Raw genomic sequence first — 24,610 nt, forward strand, 5'->3', positions numbered from 1 at the left:
ATTAACAATTATTATTATTTGACACGAGGGATTTTTGTTTTAAGCTACAATGGGTTTTTGATTATGAACTAAGGCTCAGGACAAAGTTATTTACAAAGATACAGCCTGCTCCCAATGCTTATATCAGGAAATGTTGGAGCTATTGGGACAAGAAAGGAAGTGACATGTTAATGAGATAGCGATCAAAACAGTTATCCATCAACAACCTGGGACAAGAGTTAATTAATGATCACATTTCAGGGTTCCAGTGTGACATTCACACAAGATGGTGCTCAATCTTGCATTCACATCATGGACAGTTGGGCAAGAATCTACTATTGGCAATGGCCAATAATTATCATCCATAGTGACCAACTCCTGGACCAGGAAGCAGTCAGAGGTCAAGCCTCTCCCACTTCCTGTGGGCACAAAGAGGAGAACAAAGTTACATATTTGAAGTCAACTATTAAGATCCAAGAGGTACAAATATGGCCAAGGCAGTTTGCCTCAATAAAGCCGATCAGGCTCAGTGCATTTCTTGGTCTGATTCTCATGACCAAAAGCAAGTATATTCGGCCCGCTAACCATGTCAGGGTGGCATGATTATTATTAGTTTATCTTGAAAGATCGAAATCAAGTTGGTAAAATTTGCTATTATTTGTTATTCTGCATGTTCACTTTACTGTAAAATAAAAACTTCACTGTTCAGAGTCTACCTCGTGTCATTAGTGAGAATCAGTCCACCTACCAGAAGATGAGAAGCCCACATCTGTGCACATGCAATGGACACTATCCAGTTTAGATAAGAGGGTCACATTGTATGTTACCACTGTAGTCATGGATCAAGTAACTAAATATTGGGCAGTACGGGTGAACTCCTAAACACAAGGATCATCTTATGGGAGTGACCAGCACCACTGAACCTGGGAGAATACCAAGGCAAACCAGAAATTTGTACTAGAAATGGATGAAGAAAAGGCCAGTGAGTTCAAAGCACACTCCCTCTAGTACATGCAAATGGCTAGCATACAACTGCATGCTAAGCAACCACTGTTGAGTGCTACTTTGTCTGGTAGATTATTGCAAAAGTTTATCAATCTTCAAGTAGAAATCTTACTTTGGTGTTTAAATGTACTCCAAAAAGTTTAACATTTTACATCTTCTGGTCCTATTAAGTAGCTTTCTCTGCTTATTTGATCAACACTATGTAATCCTTTATACATCTCATCAACTTTTTGACCCTCCCCCCTAACCACCTTTGCTCCAGAATTTAGAACTTCAGATCCTCTAAACATTCCAGGTAGCTAATTCCTGTGTTCGAGTAAATTAACTTTTTATAAAACATGGTAATCAAAAATGCATAGAGCACCTCAAATGTAATGCATTATAAATGTTTCAACACAATAGCTATACACTTGCTGCTCAATATTCTGCCTCTGTATCCTAATATTCTATGCTTTAACTGCTTCCTTTATTTAATAAATAAAAGGAGTATCAAATTAAAAACCAATGCATATAAGGTGGCCAAGGTTAGTGGGAAACTAGAAGATTGGGAAAATTTTAAATGACAGCAAAGAATGACTAAGAAAACAATAAAGAAGGGGAAGATAGATTACGAATGTAAACTTGCACAAAACATAAAAACAGATAGTAAAAGCTTTTACCGATATATAAAATGGAAAAGTGTGACTAAAGTAAATGTTAGTCCCTTAGAAGATGAGAAAGGGGATTTAATAATGGGAAATGTGGAAATGGCTGAGACCGGAAACAATTATTTTGCTTCGGTCTTCACAGTGGAAGACAAAATCCATGCCAAAAATTGCTGGTCACGGGAATGTGGGAAGGGAGGACCTTGAGACAATCACTATCACTAGGGGGGAGGGGTAGTGCTGGACAGGCTAATGGGGCTCAAGGTAGACAAGTCCCCTGGTCCTGATGAAATGCATCCCAGGGTATTAAAAGAGATGGCGGAAGTTATAGCAGATGCATTCGTTATAATCTACCAAAATTCTCTGGACTCTGGGGAGGTGCCATCGGATTGGAAAGCAGCTAATGTAACACCCCTGTTTAAAAAAGGGGCAGACAAAAGGCAGGTAATTATAGGCCGGTTAGTTTAACATCTGTAGTGGGGAAAATGCTTGAAGCTATCATTAAGGAAGAAATAGCGGGACATCTAGATAGGAATAGTGCAATCAAGCAGATGCAACATGGATTCGTGAAGGGGAAATCATGTGTAACTAATTTACTGGAATTCTTTGATATAACGAGCATGGTAGATAGAGGTGTACCGATGGATGTGGTGTATTTAGATTTCCAAAAGGCATTCGATAAGGTTACTGCAGAAGATAAAGGTACGCGGAGTCAGAGGAAACGTATTAGCATGGATAGAGAATTGGCTGGCGAACAGAAAGCAGAGAGTCGGGATAAATGGGTCCTTTTCCGGTTGGAAATCTGTGGTTAGTGGTGTGACACAGGGATCGGTGCTGGGACCACAACTGTTTACAATACATATATATATATATATATATATATAGATGACCTGGAAGAGGGGACAGAGTGTAGTGTAACAAAATTTGCAGATGGCACAAAGATTAGTGGGAAAGCAGGTTGTGTAGAGGACACAGAGGCTGCAAAGAGATTTAGATAGGTTAAGCGAATGGGTTAAGGTTTGGCAGATGGAATACAATGTCAGAAAATGAGAGATCATCCACCTTGGGAAAAAAAAATAATAAAAGGGATTATTATTTGAATGGAGAAATTACAACATGCTGCAGTACAGAGGGACCTGGGGTCTTGTGCATGAAACTCTTTTAGAGCAGAGGGACCTGGGGTCTTGTGCATGAATCCCAAAAACGTTAGTTTGCAGGTGCAGCAGGTAATCAGGAAGGCGAATGGAATGTTGGCCTTCATTGCGAGAGGGATGGAGTACAAAAGCAGGGAGGTCCTGCTGCAACTGTACAGGGTATTGGTGAGGCCGCAGCTGGAGTGCTGCATGCAGTTTTGGTACCTTACTTAAGGATATACTAGCTTCGGAAGGGGTAGAGACACTTCACTAGGCTGATCCCGGAGATGAGGGGGTTACCTTATGATAGATTGAGTAGACTGGGTCTTTACTCGTTGGAGTTCAGAAGGATGAGGTGTGATCTTATAGAAACATTTAAAATAATGAAGGGGATAGACAGGATAGAGACAGAGAGGTTGTTTCCACTGGTCGGGGAGACTGGAACTAGGGGGCACAGCCTCAAAATAGGGGGGAGCCAATTTAAAACGGAGTTGAGAAGGAATTTTTTTTTCCCCCAGAGGGTTGTGAATCTGTGGAATTCTCTGCCCAATGAAGCAGTTGAGGCTAGCTCATTGAATATATTCAAATCACAGATATAGATTTTTAACCAATAAGGGAATTAAGGGTTATGGGGAGCGGGCGGGTAAGTGGAGCTGAGTCCACGGCCAGATCAGCCGTGATCTTGTTGGGTGGCGGAGCAGGCTCGAGGGGCTAGATGGCCTACTCCTGTTCCTAATTCTTATGTTCTTATTAATGTTGGGGAAGTCCAGAACCGGGGTCACAGTCTAAGGATAAGGGGTAAGCTATTTCGGACCGAGATGAGGAGAAACTTCTTCACCCAGAGAGTGGTGAACCTGTGGAGTTCTCTGCCACAAAGTTGTTGAGGCCAATTCACTAAATATATTCAAAAAGGAGTTAGATGTAGTCCTTATTACTAGGGAGATCAAGGGGTATGGCGAGAAAGCAGGAATGGGGTACTGAAGTTGCATGTTCAGCCATGAACTCATTCAATGGCGATGCAGGCTCGAAGGGCCAAATGGCCTACTCCTGCACCTATTTTCTATGTTTCTATTGTTTTTCCTTTCATTATTTCAACATTGAAAGTGATTAACATTACACCTGGGATCTTTCCCAAACCAGTTTTTTGTACAACTAGGTTACTATTCTCACTGACAATATTTTATAAATTACATTAATCTAATTTACCTTTTTTTTAAAAAATAAACCATTACCAGCATCCTCATTCATAACAGTTTTTATTTTAGGGTTGTCTTAACAAGCTCATTTGATTTCTGCATCTAGGTCATTTATGTAGATAAGAAACAAGGGACCCAACATTGGGCCCAAATTTGGCCAGTACAGATTTCTGGCACACTCCAGAGGTGCGCCGCTTTTGTAAAACTCCAAGGGTGCAAAAAAATCTTCGTACCAAGTTTGGCCGCTCCCCAGCCTCTCCTCGATGGTGGCGTAGCGTGGCAACTGGATTCGGGGGCTGAGCCAGGTTCCGGCACTGAAAACAGTGCCAGGACCTCTGCACATGCACACTAGGGTGTTCATGCATGCGCAGTAGCTCTTCGCCCCCAGAATCTGAGTGCGCGCTGCAGGCTGTGTGGGAGGGACCGAAGCATGCCACCCTTATCCCTGGCCGAATGGGCTCCCTCATTAGCGGCCCACTGCCTTCCTGGGCCGTGTTTTAGTAGGACTTTTTTTTTTAATTTGTTACTGATTGTTTGATTTAGTTATTACTTTGGTCTTGGTGCTTTAGGTGCAGCGTTCCTTCTATTTTTTTTTTATTTGTGAATAAATTACTCATTACTTTTTGTGCTTTATTTGGTGCTTTGTAAGTCTTGGTGCTAGGTCAGGTCCTCTCCACTCCCTTGTATTTTTTTTTTGTTATTGAATGCTTGTCTTTGTGCTTTCGAATGTACTTACCTGCGCTGATTTCTTAACTCTCCGCAAGGGTTTTCTATGTGGCCACATACGCTGGCCTAAGTTAGTTTGGAGCAGCTATTAGCTGTCCAAAGTGGCCTAAATGTCCAAAACAGGCATAGGTGGCTGGTAACGCCCCCTTTTGAAAAAAAACTAAAAATATCCTAACTAACTTACACTGGTGCAAATTAAATGTGCAGAATGGGGATTTTAAGATACTCCAGAAAAAAATCCAAGATGCTCCAAGAAACCAGAGAAACTCTTGGCCAAGTTTGGGCTCATTAACTTGTTCAGTACTCCACTCAACCCTCTTTCCCTGCCCAACACCTCATACAAGCACTATTTATGGGCTAATGGATATTAGTTTTATTAGAGGTTTTCCACAAGGAACAGAATTAAATGCTAAATATATAGGTAATATTTTGCATCCAGTACAAAAGTCTCCAAAAAGTGTATAACATATTTCCATCTTACCTGGACAAATTGTTTTAGTTGTGCACCATTGACCTGGTGACCATCAAGGTTCAACATATTATCAGAGAATTCCATTACCATCTGTAGGGAAAATGCAAGACAGTTAACCACCATAATCACAAAAGGGAACTGGATGAAATGCACAAAAGACATCCAAAAGATATTGCCATGCACTTGCTGCCCTCGGCCTTCTAGGTAGTAGAGGTCGCAGGTTTGGGAGGTGCTGCCAAAGCAGCCTTGGCGAGTTTTTGTAGTGCATCTTATAGATGGTACACACTACTGCCACGGTATGCCGGTGATGGAGGGAGTGAATGTTTAAGGTAGTTGATGGGGTGCCAATCAAGCGGGCTGCTTTGGCCTAGATAGTGTCAAGCTTCTTGTGTTGTTGGAGCTGCACTCATCCAGGCAAGTGGAGAGTATTCCATCAAATTCCTGACTTGCACTTTGTAGATGGTGGAAAGGCTCGAGTCAGGTGGAGACAAACATACTGCAGAATACCCAGCCTCTGACCTGCTCTTATTGCCACAGTGTGTGTGGCTGGTCCAGTTAAGTTTCTGGTCAATGGTGACCTCCATGATGTTGATGGGGAGGGGGGATTCAGTGATGGCAATGCCATTGAATGTCATGGGACAGTAATTAGACTCTTGCTTGTTGATGACAGTCATTGCCTAGCACTTGGGTGGCAACTAACATTCACGCCACATCAGCCCAAGCCTGAAAGTCGTCCAGGTCTTGCTGATGTAGGCATGGACAGCTTCATTATCTGAGGAGTTACAAATGGCACTGAACACTGTGGGAGGGTCATTGATGAAGCAGCTGACGATGATTGGGCCTAGGACACTGCCAAGGAACTCCTGCAGTGATGTTCTAGGGCTGTGATGATTGACTTCTAACCAGCACAACCAACTTCCTTTGTGCTAGGTATGACTCCAGCTAGTGGAGAGTTTGCTACTGGATTCACATTGACTTCAGGTTTCTCTAGGGCATCTTGATGCCAGTGTCAAATGCTGCCTTGATGTCAGGGCAGTCACACTCACCTCACCTCTGGAATTCAGCTCTTTTCCAAACATGGACAACTCAAACTGGTTATTGGTGAGAAAGTGCCACTTGATAGCATTGTCAACAACACCTTCCATCACTTTGCTGATGATTGAGAGTAGAATGATGGGGCAGTAATTGGCCAGATTGGACTGCCTTTTATGGATAGGACATACCTGGGCAGTTTTGCACAATGTCATATAGAGGTCAGTGTTGTAGCTGTACTGGAACAGCTTGTCTAGAGGTGCGGCTAATTCTGGAGCACAAGTCTTCAGCACGATGGTCGGGATGTTGTCAGGGCCTAGAGCCTTTTGCTGTATCCAATGCACTCGGCCATTTCTTGCTATCACGTGGAGTCAAATTGGCTGAAAACTGGCTTCTGTGATTGTGTGGGACCTCAGGAGGCAGCCAATCTGGATCATCCACTCAGCACTTCTGGTTGAAGATGGTTGCAAACGCTTCAGCCTTGTCTTTTGAACTCACGTGCTGGGCTCTGCCATTATTGAGGATGGGGATATTCATGGAGCCTCCTCCTCCAGTTAGTTGTTTAAATGATCCAGCATCATTCACGACTGGATGTGGCAGGACTGCAGAGCTTTGTTCTGATCTGTTGATTGTACGATCACTTAGCCCTGTCTATGGCATGCTGCTTCTGTTTTTTTAATCATGCATGTAGTCCTGTGCTGCAGCTTCCCCAGGTTGGCAACCCCAACCCTCCCCCACTTTAGACTCAACATGAATCTTTGATAAGGTACTAGACAGCGACACATAAGCATACAAGTTCTTGATAAGGGAAAAAAAAGTGCAGGTACAGTTTTATTATGTTTGAGTTTAAGCTTAGTAGTCCCCTACTTTTCCATGTCCCTTAAAATACTTAGCAAATATATTTCACAAGTAGCCGAGCTACATAATTCACTAAAGTACCTGCCTGAATCAATGCTATATGCCAAGTTAAGGGAGTTTAGGCTCAAATTTCCCTAACCCCTTTTTTTGGCGCCCTCACCCGAGGTGCGCCGCTTTTGTCCGTCTCCAAGCACGCCGAAAATCTTCCTCCCAATTCTGGCCACTCCCCAGCCTCGGTGGTGGCCGAGTGGATTGGGAGCAGAACCGGGACCTCTGTACATGCACACTAGAGTCTGTGCACATGTGCAGTAGTTCCTGGCAGGCTGAATCAGAGTGCGTTCTGCAGGCTGTGTGGGAGGGGCCAGAAGCACACCACCCCTAGCCCTGGCCAAATGGGCTCCCTCATTGGCAGCCTGTTCCCCTAGGACTTCAATTTTTTTTTGTTGTTATTTACTGCTTGATTGATTGCTTATTACTTTGGTTCTGGTGCTTTAGGTGCAGGGTTCCTTCTATTTTTTAAATTGTTAATTAATTGCTTATGACTTTGCACTTTATTTAGTGCTTGGTGCTTTAAATGTATTTATGCTTCTTTAATGTTGTTGTGAAGGCATTTAGTGCTTTGCAAGGTCCCCTTCCACCCCCATTTCTGGCTGTCTGCATCGATTTCTTAAGTCACCACAAGGTTTTTCTGAACATAGAAAATAGGTTCAGGAGTAGGCCATTCAGCCCTTCGAGCCTGCACCACCATTCAATAAGATCATGGCTGATCATTCCCTCAGTACCCCTTTCCTGCTTTCTCTCCATACCCCTTGATCCCCTTAGCCGTAAGGGCCATATCTAACTCCCTCTTGAATATATCCAATGAACTGACATCAACAGCTCTCTGCGATAGTAGTTAACCTATGGAATTCCCTGAGTGAAGAAGTTTCTCCTCATCTCAGTCCTAAATGGCTTACCCCAAGACTGTGTCCCCTAGTTCTGGACTTCCCCAACATCGGGAACATTCCACCCACAGCTAACCTGTCCTGTCCAGTCAGAATCTTGTATGTTTCTATGAGATCCTCTCTCATCCTTCTAAACTCCAATGTATAAAGGCCCAGTTGATCCAGTCTCTCCTCATATGTCAGTCCTACCATCCCAGGAATCAGTCTGGCGAACCTTCATTGCACTCCCTCAATAGCATGAACGTCCTTCCTCAGATTAGGAGACCAAAACTAATATTCCAGCTGAGGCCTCACCAAGGCCCTGTACAACTGCACTAAGACCTCCCTGTTCAGATGAATACGTGGCTTGAGCAATGGTGCAGCAGGGAGGGATTCAAATTCCTGGGGCATTGGAACCGGTTCTGGGGGAGGTGGGACCAGTACAATCCGGACGGTCTGCACCTGGGCAGAATCGGAACCAATGTCCTCGGGGGAGTGTTTGCTAGTGCTGTTGGGGAGGAGTTAAACTAATATGGCAGGGGGATGGGAACCAATGCAGGGAGATAGAGGGAAACAAAAAGGAGGCAAAAACAAAAAGACAGAAAGGAGATGAGGAAAAGTGGAGGGCAGAGAAACCCAAGGCAAAGAACAAAAAGGGCCATTGTACAGCAAAATTCTAAAAGGACAGAGGGTGTTAAAAAAACAAGCCTAAAGGCTTTGTGTCTTAATGCAAGGAGTATCCGCAATAAGGTGGATGAATTAACTGTGCAAATAGATGTTAACAAATATGATGTGATTGGGATTACGGAGACGTGGCTCCAGGATGATCAGGGCTGGGAACTCAACATCCAGGGGTATTCAACATTCAGGAAGGATAGAATAAAAGGAAAAGGAGGTGGGGTAGCATTGCTGGTTAAGGAGGAGATTAAGGCAATAGTTAGGAAGGACATTAGCTTGGATGATGTGGAATCTATATGGGTAGAGCTGCAGAACACCAAAGGGCAAAAAACGTTAGTGGGAGTTGTGTACAGACCTCCAAACAGTAGTAGTGATGTTGGGGAGGGCATCAAACATGAAATTAGGGGTGCGTGCAATAAAGGTGCAGCAGTTATAATGGGTGACTTTAATATGCACATAGATTGGGCTAACCAAACTGGAAGCAATACAGTGGAGGAGGATTTTCTGGAGTGCATAAGGGATGGTTTTTTAGACCAATATGTCGAGGAACCAACTAGGGGGGAGGCCATCTTAGACTGGGTGTTATGTAATGAGAGAGGATTAATTAACAATCTCGTTGTGCGAGGCCCCTTGGGGAAGAGTGACCATAATATGGTGGAATTCTGCATTGGGATGGAGAATGAAACAGTTAATTCAGAGACCATGGTCCAGAACTTAAAGAAGGCTAACTTTGAAGGTATGAGGCGTGAATTGGCTGGGATGGATTGGCAAATGATACTTAAGGGGTTGACTGTGGATGGGCAATGGCAGACATTTAGAGACCGCATGGATGAACTACAACAATTGTACATTCCTGTCTGGCATAAAAATAAAAAAGGGAAGGTGGCTCAACCGTGGCTATCAAGGGAAATCAGGGATAGTATTAAAGCCAAGGAAGTGGCATACAAATTGGCCAGAAATAGCAGCGAACCTGGGGACTGGGAGAAATTTAGAACTCAGCAGAGGAGGACAAAGGGTTTGATTAGGGCAGGGAAAATGGAGTATGAGAAGAAGCTTGCAGGGAACATTAAGACGGATTGCAAAAGTTTCTATAGATACGTAAAGAGAAAAAGGTTAGTAAAGACAAACGTAGGTCCCCTGCAGTCAGAATCAGGGGACGTCATAACGGGGAACAAAGAAATGGCGGACCAATTGGAACAAGTACTTTGGTTCGGTATTCACGAATGAGGACACGAACAACCTTCCGGTTATAAAAGGGGTCGGGGGGTCTAGTAAGGAGGAGGAACTGAGGGAAATCCTTATTAGCCGGGAAATTGTGTTGGGGAAATTGATGGGATTGAAGGCCGATAAATCCCCAGGGCCTGATGGACTGCATCCCAGAGTACTTAAGGAGGTGGCCTTGGAAATAGTGGATGCGTTGAGTCATTTTCCAACATTCCATTGACTCTGGATCAGTTCCTATGGAGTGGAGGGTAGCCAATGTAACCCCACTTTTTAAAAAAGGAGGGAGAGAGAAAACAGGGAATTATAGACCGGTCAGCCTGACATCGGTAGTGGGTAAAATGATGGAATCAATTATTAAGGATGTCATAGCAGTGCATTTGGAAAGAGGTGACATGATAGGTCCAAGTCAGCATGGATTTGTGAAAGGGAAATCATGCTTGACAAATCTTCTGGAATTTTTTGAGGATGTTTCCAGTAGAGTGGATAAGGGAGAACCAGTTGATGTGGCATATTTGGACTTTCAGAAGGCGTTCGACAAGGTCCCACACAAGAGATTAATGTGCAAAGTTAGAGCACATGGGATTGGGGGTAGTGTACTGACATGGATTGAGAACTGGTTGTCAGACAGGAAGCAAAGAGTAGGAGTAAATGGGTACTTTTCAGAATGGCAGGCAGTGACTAGTGGGGTACCGCAAGGTTCTGTGCTGGGGCCTCAGCTGTTTACACTGTACATTAATGATTTAGATGAGGGGGATTAAATGTAGTATCTCCAAATTTGCGGATGACACTAAGTTGGGTGGCAGTGTGAGCTGCTAGGAGGATGCTGTGAGGCTGCAGAGCGACTTGGATAGGTTAGGTGAGTGGGCAAATGCATGGCAGATGAAGTATAATGTGGATAAATGTGAGGTTATCCACTTTGGTGGTAAAAACAGAGAGACAGACTATTATCTGAATGGTGACAGATTAGGAAAAGGGGAGGTGCAAAGAGACCTGGGTGTCATGGTACATCAGTCATTGAAGGTTGGCATGCAGGTGCAGCAGGCGGTTAAGAAAGCAAATGGCATGTTGGCCTTCATAGCGAGGGGATTTGAGTACAGGGGCAGGGAGGTGTTGCTACAGTTGTACAGGGCATTGGTGAGGCCACACCTGGAGTATTGTGTACAGTTTTGGTCTCCTAACCTGAGGAAGGACATTCTTGCTATTGAGGGAGTGCAGCGAAGGTTCACCAGACTGATTCCCGGGATGGCGGGACTGACCTATCAAGAAAGACTGGATCAACTGGGCTTGTATTCACTGGAGTTCAGAAGAATGAGAGGGGACCTCATAGAAACGTTTAAAATTCTGACGGGGTTAGACAGGTTAGATGCAGGAAGAATGTTCCCAATGTTGGGGAAGTCCAGAACCAGAGGTCACAGTCTAAAGATAAGGGGTAAGCCATTTAGGACCGAGATGCGGAGGAACTTCTTCACCCAGAGAGTGGTGAACCTGTGGAATTCTCTACCACAGAAAGTTGTTGAGGCCAATTCACTAAATATATTCAAAAAGGAGTTAGATGAGGTCCTTACTACTAGGGGGATCAAGGGGTATGGCGAGAAAGCAGGAATGGGGTACTGAAGTTGAATGTTCAGCCATGAACTCATTGAATGGCGGTGCAGGCTAGAAGGGCCGAATGGCCTACTCCTGCACCTATTTTCTATGTTTCTATGTTTCTTCTACTCAAATCCCCTAGCTATGAAGGCCAACATACCATTTGCCTTCTTCACCACCTGCTGCGCCTGTATGCCAACTTTCAATGACTGATGAACCATGACATTCGGGTCTCGGTGCACCTCCCCTTTTCATAATCTGTCGCCATTCAGATAATATTCTGTCTTCGTGTTTTTGCCCCCAAAGTGGATAACCTCACATTTATCCACATTATACTGCATGTGTCATGCGTTTGCCCACTCACCTACTCTGTCCAAGTCACCCTGCAGCCTTCAAGCATCCCCCTCACAGTTCACACCACCACCCAGTTTAGTGTCATCTGCAAACTTGGGAGATATTACACGCAGTTTCTTCATCCAAATCATTGATGTATATTGTAAATAGCTGGGGTCCCAGCCCTGAGCCCTGCGGCACTCCACTAGTCACTGCCTGCCATTTTGAAAAGGACCCGTTTATCCCGACTGCTTCTTGTCTGCCAACTAGTTCTCGATCCACGTCAGTATATACCCCCAATACCATGTGCTTTGATTTTGCACACTAATCACTTGTGTGGGACCTTGTCAAAAGCCTTTTGAAAGTCCAAATACACCACAGCCATGGTTCTCCCTTGTCCACTCTACCAGTTACATCCTCAAAAAATTCCAGAAGATTTGTCAAGCATGATTTCCCCTTCATAAATCCATGCTGACTTGGACCGATCCTGTTACTGCTTTCCAGATGCGCTATTTCATCCTTAATAATTGATTCCAACGTTTTCCCCACTACTGATGTCAGGCTAACCAGTCTATAATTACCCGCTTTCTCCCCCCCTCCCTTTTTAAAAAGTGGTGTTACATTAGCTACCCTCCAGTTCATAGGAATTGATCCAGTCGATAGGCTGTTGGAAAATGATCACCAGTGCATCCACTATTTCTAGGGCCACTTAAGTACTCTGGGATGAAGCCCATCAGGCCCTGGGGATTTATCGGCCTTCAATCCCATCAATTTCCCGCCTAATAAGGATATCTTGCAGTTCCTCATTCTCACTTGACACTTGGTCCCCTAATACTTCCAGGTGGTTATTTGTGTCTTTCTTCGTGAAGACAGAACCAAAGTATTTGTTCAACTGGTCTGCCATTTCTTTGTTCCCCATTATAAATTCACCCGAATCCGACTGCAAGGAACCTACGTTTGTCTTCACTAATCTTTTTCTCTTCACGTATCTATTTGAAGCTTTTGCAGTCAGTTTGTGTTCCCGGCAAGCTTCTTCTCGTACTCTGTTTTTCCCCTCTTAATTAAACCCTTTGTCCTCCTCTGCTGAATTTTAAATTTCTCCCAGTCCTCAGGTTTGCTGCTTTTTCTGACCAATTTATATGTCTCCTCCTTGGATTTAACACTATCCTTAATTTCCCTTGTTAGCCACGGTTGAGCCACCTTCCCCGTTTTATTTTTACTCCAGACAGGGATGTACAATTGCTGAAGTTCATCCATGTGATCCTTAAATGTTTGCCATTGCCTATCCACCATCAACCCTTTAAGTATCATTTGCCAGTCTATTCTAGCCAATTCACATCTCAAACCATCGAAGTTACCTTTCCTTAAGTTCAGGACCCTAGTTTCTGAATTAACTGTCACTCTTCATCTTAGAGTTCTACCATGTTATGGTCACTCTTCCCCAAGGGGCCTCGCACAACAAGATTGCAAAGTAGTCCTTTCTCATTACACATCACCCAGCTCCCGAGTTGGTTCCTCGACATATTGGTCTAGAAAACCATCCCTAATACACTTCAGGAAATCCTCCTCCACTGCATTGCTACCAGTTTGGTTAGCCCAATCAATATGTAGATTAAAGTCACCCATGATAACTGCTGTACCTTTATTGCATGCATCCCTAACATACAAGAGTGCCCACTTACACTGGCCTAAGTTAATTTGGAGTAACTTTTAGCTGGCTAAACTTGCTTAAATGGTCAAAACCGGCACAAGTGGCTGATAACATCCCCTTTTGGAAAAAAAAACAAAACCTAACTCACTTACACTGGCGCAAATTAAATGGTCAGAATTGCAACTAAAAAGATACTCCAGAAAAATCAAGTTGCTCCAAAAAAAAAAAAAATCGGAGCAACTCCTGAGGAAATTTGGGCCAAAAGTAATCATCGTTTTGATTGTTATCTAGTAACCTCTGCTGGCACAATACAGTAAACAAGGCAGAATCAAGCTCAGCCTCAATACGGAGTGCAGTCAAATAGCTTGCTGATACTCTCAGTAACAGCTCATTCTTGCATGACCATTTGGCCATTAGAGTTAATGAAGGGAGTGGAGGAGAGGAGAAAACTGGCAAGGAAAAAAATCTTGTAAAACTAGAATAGTCACATACTGTTCTATTTCACAGTCCTATTTACATAAGCAGAACCACATTTCCTGTGATCTTAAACTTACATCCTTATGTATAATGTGAATGGAAGCAAAATGCACGGGATTAACAATTACACTTTTATTGCAAAATCTTACACAGCAGCCCACCATGTAGTTTTAGTTTAAAATCAAAAACACAAATATCAACCTGATCAACCATCTTACAAATTTATAATTACAGAAACATGTATGGCTCAGCGCTGCATCAGACATTTCATTTAAGCACGGAGCTGGATTGCCAGTGTTAAGATAAGCTATTTTTTTTGGCAAGCCACGATGTGGGGTTTCTGCAGTTCTATTGAGAAGTGCAGAAACACTTATTGTACAAAGATAAACCAAGGCAACAGAAACATTTTATTCCAAGATTTCAGAAAAAAAACAAACCTAAAGGATGGTCTGGTCTCTTCCTTCAGAAGTATAAATAAAGCTGCTGGCATTTTATACCAGCAGCACATTTAGCAATTTGCATACAATTCCCATGGTCAAAAAAGTTACATTTAGTTTGACTGCAAAATTCAATGAAAAAGTCGTCAGTCAAACTAGGCAGCAACTAGTAGAATGCAAGTAGCCTGTATGTACTCAATGCTGTTCTTTACAATAAACTTGTGACTCACTATACCATCTCTTGTAGTCCAGACATCAACAGGAATGGCAGTTGTCACATCAAGGTCTTTAACTCCACTCACTAAATTTTTTATACTACTACTTTGCACCTAGAGTAATAGAATACAAGAGCAGGGGGCCATGCTTGAACTGTATAAAACACTGGTTAGGCCACAGCTGGAGTACTGCATACAGTTCTGGTCACCGCATTACAGGAAGGACATGATTGCACTGGAGAGGGCACAGAGGAGATTTACAGGACGTTGCCGGGAGTGGAGAATCTAACCTAAGACGACAGATGAGGCTGGACATGTTTTCATTGGAACAAAGGCGGCTGAGGGGAGACCTCATTGGTGTATAAAATTATGAGGGGTCTTGATAGTGGATAGAAAGGGCCTATTTCTCTTAGAGTGGTCAACAACTAGGGGGCATAAATTTAAAGTAATTGGTAGAAGGTTTAGAGGGGATTTGAAGGGAAATTTCTCACTGCCTGAAAGGGTGATAGAGGCAGAAACCCTCACCACATTTAAAAAGTACTTGGATATGCACCTGAAGTGCTGTAACCTGCAGAGTTACAGATCTAGAACTGAAAAGCAGGATTAGGTTGGATAGCCGCTTGTTGGCCGGCATGGACACGGGTCGAAATGGTCTCCTTCCGTGCTGTAAACTAACGATTCTATACCTCCAAGCTGAAGTGCTTGGATCAGCTAACTTGGACCTGGAATTGAATCCGAGAATCTCTGGTCAGTACAGGTTACTGCTGCACTGGGTGACACTTACTGTCCGCAATATGAGGAAACTCTGACATTGCCCAAATCTAATCTGTCTTTTGGAGTGTCACTGATTTATGCCAATTAAATAAGCAAATTTCCATTTTTATTGTTTAGAATGCTGAACCAAGCATTACAGCAGCTGGAGCAGAAATGGCCTCATTGCCCCTGTACTTGGGGACGGGGAGAAAGAGTAAACAGTTTCCAGAACTGATAATGATGCAATGACTTTCTAGTGAATAATGCAAGTACTGGGGTATTGGGCAGAAACAGAATTGGTTACAATGTCCATGATCAAATAGCAAGTCAAGATCCATGACCTAGAGTCATACAAATAATTTACAAGCCACAATGTTTCCCTCACTCATACAGTAATGACATCACAATAATTAATCCAATCAGATCAATCAACACAAAGCACATTGGTAGCTGTAGTAATCACAAAAGGCAAATGCAACCGAATAAAAACATTTGGATATTAAAAAGTGGATACTTTGGAGAGGGCAGTATAATTTAGCAGCATTCATTGAAATCAAAACTCAAGCTCAACTTCCATAGTTTAAAATATTAGAAATCACAAAGTTAATACATAAACTTGTGATCAGTACCAGTCATCTACTACCTGTATATCTTTAAATCATAAAAACAGGAACAAAACAGCACAGCTTGGAGATGAACCCAGTGTGCATTTACAAAACTACTGAACTATGAAGTCATTTGTACCTGGATTTCCCATTTAATCTGCCTATCAGGGAAGGGAGCCACCTTCGCTATAATGTGTCACTTACTTGCTCTGGGATCATGCACAACACAACCTAGACAAACATTCATTTTGCCCTTTGTCATCAGGAGGTTCCAAACTACCCAATTAAATATTTTGGAAGTGTAGTCAATTGTGTTGTAGGTAAATACAGTAGCTTCTCTTGCTTCACAAAGTGGCTAATGAACCAGTTAACCTGCTTTGGTGGCGATGGGTGAACTTTAAATGTTGGCCAGGACACTAAGAACTGCCCGGCTCCTTCCCAAACAGCACCATGGGCTCCTTTAAATCCACCAGAACAGGTAGACAGGACATTAGATTAATATCTCATCCAAAAGATCTGACAATGTAGCATTCACCCAATATTACACAATCCTCTCCATTACAAACAATCTAGACTTGACTATTCCAATGCACTCTTGGCCGGTCACCCATTATCTTAAACTCATCCAAAACTCTGCTGCCTATAACTTAACAGTGTCAGATGTTTCTCAGTGGGTAGCACACTTGCCTCTGAGTCAGAAGGTTGTGGATCCAAGTCCCACTGCAGGGAATTGAGCACATAAATCTAGTCTGACACTCCAGTGCAGTGCTGAGGAGTGCTGCACTGTCAGAGGTGCTGTTTTTCAGATGAGACATTAAACCGAGGACTCGTCCGCTCTCTCGTGGACATAAAAGATCCCATGGCATTATTTCAAAGAGCAAGGGAATTATCCCCAATGTCCTGGCCAATATTTATCCTTCAAATTAACAGATTTTCTGGTCATTATCACATTGCTGTTTGTGGGAGTTTGCTGTGCGTAAATTTCCCACAATCCGACAGTGACTACATTCCAAAATGTTATTGGCAGTAAAGCACTCAGATGTCCCGTGGTCGTGCAAGGCGCTATATAAATGCAAGTCTTTCTTAAACCGCACCACATCCTGCTAGTATATAATTTCTGTGCTTACTGACCTACATTGGCACCTGGTTCACCAATGCCTCAAATGTAAAATTTTCATTCCAGTGTGCAATTACCTCCATATTGCTAACTTCCACCAGCCCTACAACCCTCAGAATGCTACGTTCCTCAAACTCTAGCCTCTTGTGCCTCCCCCCACTCCCTTCTCTCCACTATTGGTGGCAATGCCCAAGCTCAAAGTTCTGACCAACTACTAATCACCCCATCTATTATCTCCTTCTTTGGCTCAGTGAATGTGTGTCGGATTAAGTTTCTGTCAAGCACATTGGGACGTTTTCCTAGGTTCCATTCTTATCTATCCAGTCGTAGCCAGAGAATCGCTTGCAATGACTTATTTTATCGCTCCAGCACTGTAAACTCTGGCATCTGCCAAGGATTTATCCTTGGCCCCCTCCTATTTCTCATCTACATGCGGCCCTTCAGAACTGTCAGTTTTCACGTGCATGCTCATGACACCCAGCTCTACCTTACCACCACCTCCACTGTCTCAATGGTCACACTGCTTGTCCAACATCCAGTACTGGATGAGCAGAGATTTCCTCCAACTAAATATTCGGAAGACCATAGCCATTGCCTTCAGTCCCCGCCACAAACTCCCCAAGCTCCATCTCTCTCCGAGGCTGAACCAGACTGTTCGCAAGTTTGGTGTCATATTTTACTGAGTAGCGCTTCCAACCACTTAGACCACCTACGTAATATTACCCAACACTTTCCCTGCCTCAGCTCATCCGTGCCTGTTACCTCCAAATTTGACACTTCCAACGCACTCCTGACCAGCCTCCCATTTTATTTTCTATAAACTTGAGTTCATCTAAAAATCTGCTGCCCATGTCCTAGCTCAGAGCAAGTCCCGTTCACCACCGCCCCTGTGCTCTCAGACCTAGATTGGCTCCAGGTTAAGCAACACCTTGATTTTTAAATCCCTCCATGGCCTCATCCATCCCAAACTCTAATCTCCTCCAGTCCTACAACCCTCTGAGAAATCTGGCTCCTCCAATTTCTGTCCTCGAGCATCCACTATGTTAATTGTTCCACCATTAATGGCCATGTCTTCAGCTGCCTAGGCCCCAAGCTCTGGAACTCCCTCCCCCTCTACCACTTTCTCCTTCAAGTTATTCCTTAAAAAATACCTCTGACCAAACTTTTGGTCATCTGCCCCAATATCTCCTTTTGTGGCTCGGTGTGAAATTGTGTTTGGTAACGGTCCTGTGAAGTGCCTTCGGACAAAAAAAAAAGCAAACCAAGCACTTGGGTTTATTTCTAGAAGGATACAATTGAAAAGTGGAGAAGTTATGCTAAACTTGTATTAAACCTTGGTTAGACCATACTTGGAGGACTGTGTAATTCTGGTTGCCATATTACAAAAAGGGATATAGAGGCACTGCTGAGGCTACAAAAAAGATTTACAAGAATGATACCAGAAATGCAAGGTTATACTGGTCAGGAAAGGATGAACAGACTGGGTCTCTAGAAGACTGAGCAGTGACCTAATAGAAATCTTTAAAATTATGAAAGGTTTTGATAGAGTAGTCAAATTTAAACGGCCATGCCCCAGACATCAGAAGACTTTTCCAGAGCTAGAAGATCCCAAATCAGAGCAGTAGGAGCATAACTGGCCTCAATTTGGGACAGCAAAGTTTATTTGAAAAAAGGTTCTCGTTCCCATATCTGACTACTATCCTTCCTTCAAAATTCAGAATAATCAACACATCAAGTTAAACAATAACTTTCATTAATGTAGAGCTTACAGTACAAAGAGCATTACATGGTGCTTCACAGGTGCAAGACCAAGTGAGGCAGGGGTGGCCTAAAGTATGGTTGAAGAAATGTTTTTTTTTAAAAAGTAGAAAGGTTTATGAAGGCAATTTAACAGAATTAGGCCCAGTCACCTAAAGATTCTGCCACAAGTAATAAGATGAAGCGGTGTGGGAAAATTGAGTGTTCCAGAGGGAGGTGGGGGAATAAGATGGGAATATCTGGTTGGAGGAGATTGTGTAGATAGGATTTCAAATTTCATGCATATGGAGAGCTGCACAGCCAATATAGGTTAGGAGATGGGTGATGGGCAAGTAGGACCTGGTGCAGGTTAGACCAGAGTTTGGAGAAAGACACAGGCAGAGAACACAAAAATATAGTTGAAGCTGATAAATGTATTTATAACGGTTTTAGCAGGAAAAAGTAGTCGGGATTGAGGCGTCCAATGTTATGTAGATGAATGGGTGTCAAGTGGACTCAGTGGTGGAGAGGATGAGGGATCTGAAACTAAGTGACACACCCTGATGTTTTCCACCCCCACCAACAGGTGAAGACATAATGGAGATCATCTGGGTCAGTGGACGGTAATCACTACATTTAAGAAACACATTGGAAAAATGCATCTTTTGTCCCATTTCAAATAACCTTATATAGCTGCAAATTTCTTCTGATAAAACTGGACCCGTACCATTAATAGCTCACGGGTTTTGCACTTTTGAATCATTCTGTATGTGTATTCTTCATAAATTTACTGCATAACCTTAACATGTAAATCTATAAATTTCCATAGGTATGAAAGGTTTATGGTAGTGTGAAGTCATACAGCACAAAATCAATTTCAAAGCAAACTAAAAAAAGACCAAGAATAGATGGCACAAAATGACTGAACACATCTGTGGAATAAAGCAACTTCACAAAATAGTCTTTTAGGCACCAATATTGTAATTTAAATATAGAACTGAAATGGTTCTACTTAAAAAACCTTAGTTGTTTCTTCAGAAACTGGTTTGTAGCTCCCATGATCAAGACATTGCCCAGCACAGCACCAAATCATGCAAACCAGGAGATCATAAGTTTGATAGCTAGCACAGCAATGACTTTCAAAATTCAGTTGAGCATGCACTGGGGGATCACAATTGACCCCAGTACCTCTCTGGGGGGGGGGGGGGGGGGGGGAGGAGGAGAGAGAAAGAGTGCACACAAGAGGAAAAACAGGGGACCGACCCCATCATTATCCACCGAGTGGCTGGAAACAATGCGTGTACATGGCAATGGCTGATCTCAGCCATGATGCCTCATTTCATCACATCATCTAAAAGCAAGCATGAAGAACCATTTAGAATCATAGAATGGCACAGAAGGAGGCCATTCAGCTTGTACCGGCTCTCCAGATGGGCGACGTCATCAAACCCTGGTTGCCGTTTTGGAGAGTGGGCAGGAACATTGGCAGGGCCCAGGTACAGGGGATTGGGAAGGTCGGGGCGGATGAGTGGCGAGATGCGGCGAATGTTTAATGCGGAAGAGCGGAGAGAGATCGTGGTGGAGGTGCGACAGTTGAGGGTACGGGGCCCAGAAGAGCCGAGGGGCTAGGGGCAGCCCACACTCCAATACATGCGCGCACTAGGTCCATGCAGCAGAGCAGGTCTCCAGTCATCCTGGTTAATCCTTGCTACTGGATAAAGGCCTACCTCTGTCAAGCCCATGTGGTGGCTGGTGTGCAACAGTCACCACACGTTAAAAAAATTCACGCACAGGCATCTTCCACCTCCTCAATTGGAGTTCAGGACTGGAACATCAGGTCCTTCATCGAAACATCTGTGAACTCGTGGAAGCAAGTCATCCTCGTTCGAGGGACAGCCTATGATGATGGCCGGCTCTCTGTAAGAGCACTTCAGCTAGTCCCACAACCCCTCCCTTTCCCCAAAGACCTGCAATTTTTTTTCCTTCAGGTACTTTATCCAATTCCCTTTTGAAATTTACAACTGTGCCTGCCTCCACCACCCTTTCAGGCAGTGCATTCCAGATCCTAACCACTGGCTGCGTAAAAGTTTTTCCTGTTGTTGCCTTTTGTTCTTTTGCCAATCACCTTAAATCTGTCTCTTCTGGATTTCAACCCTTCCACAAATGGTTCTTGACCCTTCTGCCAATGGGAACAGTTTCTCTCTCTACTCTGTCTAGATCCCTCATGATTTTGAACACTTCTCTCAAATTTCCTCTGCTCTAAAGGAGAACAACCTCAGCTTCTCTAGTCTATCCATGTAACTGAAGTCCCTCATCCCTAGAATCATTCTCGGAAATCTTTTCTGCACCCTCTCGAAGGCCTTCACATCCTTCCTAAAGTGCAGTGTCCAGAATTTGACAGCACTCCAGTTGAGGCTGAACCACTGTTTTATAAAGGTTCATAACTTACTTGCTTTTGTACTTATGCCTCCATTTATGAAGTTCAGTATCCCATATGCTTTTTAAAAACTGCTTTCTGAACCTGCCCTGCTACCTTCAATGATGTGTACATATACCCCCAGGTCTCTGTTCATGCACCCCCTTTGGGATTGTCTTAAGTTTATATTGCCTCTCATTCTTCCTACCAAAATGTATCACTTCGCACTTTTCTGCGTTAAATTTCATCTGCCACATATCTGCCTATTTCACCAGCCTGTCTAGGTCGTCTTGGTCTATCCCTAGCTGCCTCACTGTTCACTATACTTGCAAGTTTTGTGTCATCTGCAAATTTTGAAATTGTACCCTGTACACCCAAGTATGGATTAAATAAGGAAAGCCAGCACTGTACCTTCCTCCAGGTCGGAAAACAACCATTCACCACTACTCTGTCTCTTGTCACTTAGCCAATGTTGTATTCATGCTGCCACTGTCCCTTTTATTCCATGTGCTTCAACTTTGCTGGCAAGCCTATTGTGGCACTTTACCAAACACCTTTTGGAAATCCATATACAGCACATCAACCGCATTGCCCTCATCAACCCTGTTACCTCATCAAAAACTCGATCAAGTCAGTTAAACACGATTTGCCTTCAACAAATACCTGCTGGCTTTCCTTGATTAATCCACACTTGTCCAAGTGACTTAACTTTGTCCCTGATTATCGTTTCTACAAACATTCCCACAACGGAGGTTGAACTGACTGGCGTGTAGTTGCTGGGTTTATCCTTACACCCTTCTTTGAACATCGATGTAAAATTTGCAATTCTCCAGTCCTCTGACAAAACCCCGTATCTAAGGAGGATCGGAAGATTAGGATGTATCCCAAGCGGTCCTGGTGACTTAGCAACTTTAAGTACAGACAGCCTTTCTAGTACCTCCTCTCTTTATCAATTATTCATCTCGTCCAGTATCTCCACTACTTCCTCTTTCACTATGACTTTAGCAACAGCATCGTCCTTGGTAAAGACAGATGCAAAGTACTCATTTAGTATCTCAGCCAAACCCTCTGCCTCCATGCATAGGTCTCCATTTGGTCCCCAATTGAATCCATCCCCTCCTTTTACTACCCGATTATTTGTGCCTATAGAAGAAGACTTTTGAATTCCATTTTGTTAGCTGCCAATCTATTCTCATACTCTCTCTTCCTTCCTTTTCTTTGCCTCTCTGAACTTTCTATATTCAGCCAGATTGGCAACCATTCTATTCACAACCTGACATCAGTCATACACACTCTCTTTCTGCTTCATCTTACTCTCTTTAGTTGCCCTACCATAACTCCTTGTGGCAACACACCTCGACTGTACCTAAACCATCTCTTTAAAAGCAGCCCATTTTTCGATTTAAGCCAAGGTACCATATGTGCACAGTGCTCACAATGCTAGAAAAGACCAATGTCTTGAGACAAAGGATATATTTTAATAATCAATAAATGCAGCACACTTCATGTGGATTCTTACATATGCGCCACACTGTGTATAAATGGTACAAGATTAGCTAAAATGAGTACCGCAAGCAGTTGTATCAAACAATTAGCAATTTTATTTTAAATATGAAAATGCAACTATCTACATAAATTATATGCAATTATACAGTATTTCTAGAGCAAACATTTTACGTGTGGGAAATTGCACACTGATTTCTGGTTTATTGCAATTTAATGGCTTCCTAAAGATGCAAGCAAGTAGCACTTGCAAATTTTGATAAGCCAATTCTGTGCCACGCAATAAGCGTTATTACACATTAACAAAAATGTAATACCTGAAAACATTATGTGGTAAGAGTTAAATTGTGCAATGTAAAACATATAATAAATCCTAACAATCCAATCACACACAAAATTGAACTAAACAAACATAAATATTGAGGAATAATTCGACGGAGTATGGCAGTCTGTATTTGAACCTTTGGAAAAAAAGAATATGCCAGTTGTAAAGATAAATCAACGCACTTCAGAACTTTGCAACTTACAGAGCCTGAGGCCTAAGGAGAAAAGCGCAAGTTTTAGTGCTGCGGACACGATTTGACGCTCGGTGGGCCTAGTGAGAAGTGCTGCCGCCTCTCTGCAGAGCTGTGACACCATGTCCGAGACACACTCAGGAAAGGAGGAAGGGGAGGAGAGAACTGCGATTGGAGTCGGGACGCCCGGGCCTAGTGCAAAAAAAAAAGCCCGAGGCCCTGGAGTGGCTGGCGGTAATGGAGGCCCGTCCTTGGGGGGCCCCAGCCTGGAGTTCCCTGCACTCGGCATCCCCACCACACCACCACCATCGGCGTTTGCTTCACTCACCGTCAGGGTGTCATCGATGTAGAGCGGGATCTGCCTCTTCTCGAAGGGGAACTCTTCCTCGCCATCTCTGCAGACGGCCACCAGACGCGCCATGTCAACAGCAGCGAGAGGGGGGCAGGGCAGGGAGAGAGAGAGAGAGAGGGAGGGAAGAGGGAGGGAAGAGGGAGGGCCGAGAGCCTGACAGCACTAACCGCCACCCACCCACCGACACAAACAAACAAACAAAACAATCGCCGACCGACCAGCAAATCCTCCAACTCTTCTGATAATTAATGAGATGAAATGCGCGGGGCGGAGAGCCGCTGGGCTGGAGCCTGTGGCCGGGGCACGGAGACTGGCGCAGCCTCGCTCCCGCAAACTCCCGTCCACCAAAATATTCGAATAAAAATGGAGCGCGTCACAGCCACAGCGCCGCCGCCATCCGCCCCGGCCAAAGAGTCCCTCCCTCTGTGCTCGGCGACACTTTCCTCCAGCGCACTCAATCACCGTCGGATTTCACTCTTTGTAATTTTACAATCGGACTAATTTTTTTTTTATTTAAAAATTTATTTTAAAAATGTTGTTTTTTGAGCAAGCACAACCTTCCCCACTCACTCAGCCCGGTCTAAGATACGTGGCGACGGATTAAAAAGCAACCTTTCGCCTCCCCCCCCCTCGGCCGCTGCTGAAAGTAGTTCCGAGCAGTCTGCGCGTGACTGAGGCGGGGCCGGCGCCGGCGCGGGCATGCGCTTCACTGCGCGGGAGTTCAGGCGCTCGTTTCAAAATGTGCAAAGCAGCAGCAACAAAAAATGCTCATGGCAGTGTTTATGGCTTATACATATATAGATGTAAATCTTTACCGAAGGAGGCCACAATATGCACACTGGCCCGTGCATTTACAGTAATAAACCCATGGTGGAGTATACTTAAAAAAAGAAAGACTTAAACTCAAGAATTTGAATTAGTAATTTAGCTGTTGTGCTCTCCCCATGGCCTCACCCTCCACCCCTTTACAAAGTTGGCAGAGTACAACATAGCCGAGACAAGACAATATTTGCATTTATACAGCGCCTTTCAGAACCTCCCA

The 24,610-nt window shown here is 43.7% G+C and overlaps 1 protein-coding gene across 4 annotated transcripts in view; it reads right to left on the reverse strand.

The window, feature by feature from the left end:
* Window positions 1-24,134, reverse strand: part of ggnbp2 (gametogenetin binding protein 2) — a 50,761-nt gene extending 26,627 nt beyond the window's left edge. The window contains exons 1-2 of one of the 4 annotated variants that reach the window (XM_070857190.1): window positions 23,545-24,134; window positions 5,165-5,245 (exon numbers count right to left, since the gene is read on the reverse strand). In XM_070857190.1, the coding sequence (XP_070713291.1) occupies window positions 5,165-5,245; window positions 23,545-23,637 (174 nt within the window). In that variant the 5' untranslated portion in view covers window positions 23,638-24,134. The remainder of the gene's footprint in view (window positions 1-5,164; window positions 5,246-23,544) is intronic. The other 3 variants (XM_070857189.1, XM_070857192.1, XM_070857191.1) reach the window with 3 other exon arrangements.
* Window positions 24,135-24,610: the final 476 nt, after the last annotated feature.

Source organism: Pristiophorus japonicus, chromosome 16, assembly GCF_044704955.1.
Source record: "Pristiophorus japonicus isolate sPriJap1 chromosome 16, sPriJap1.hap1, whole genome shotgun sequence".
In the NCBI taxonomy this organism is placed as follows: domain Eukaryota; kingdom Metazoa; phylum Chordata; class Chondrichthyes; family Pristiophoridae; genus Pristiophorus; species Pristiophorus japonicus.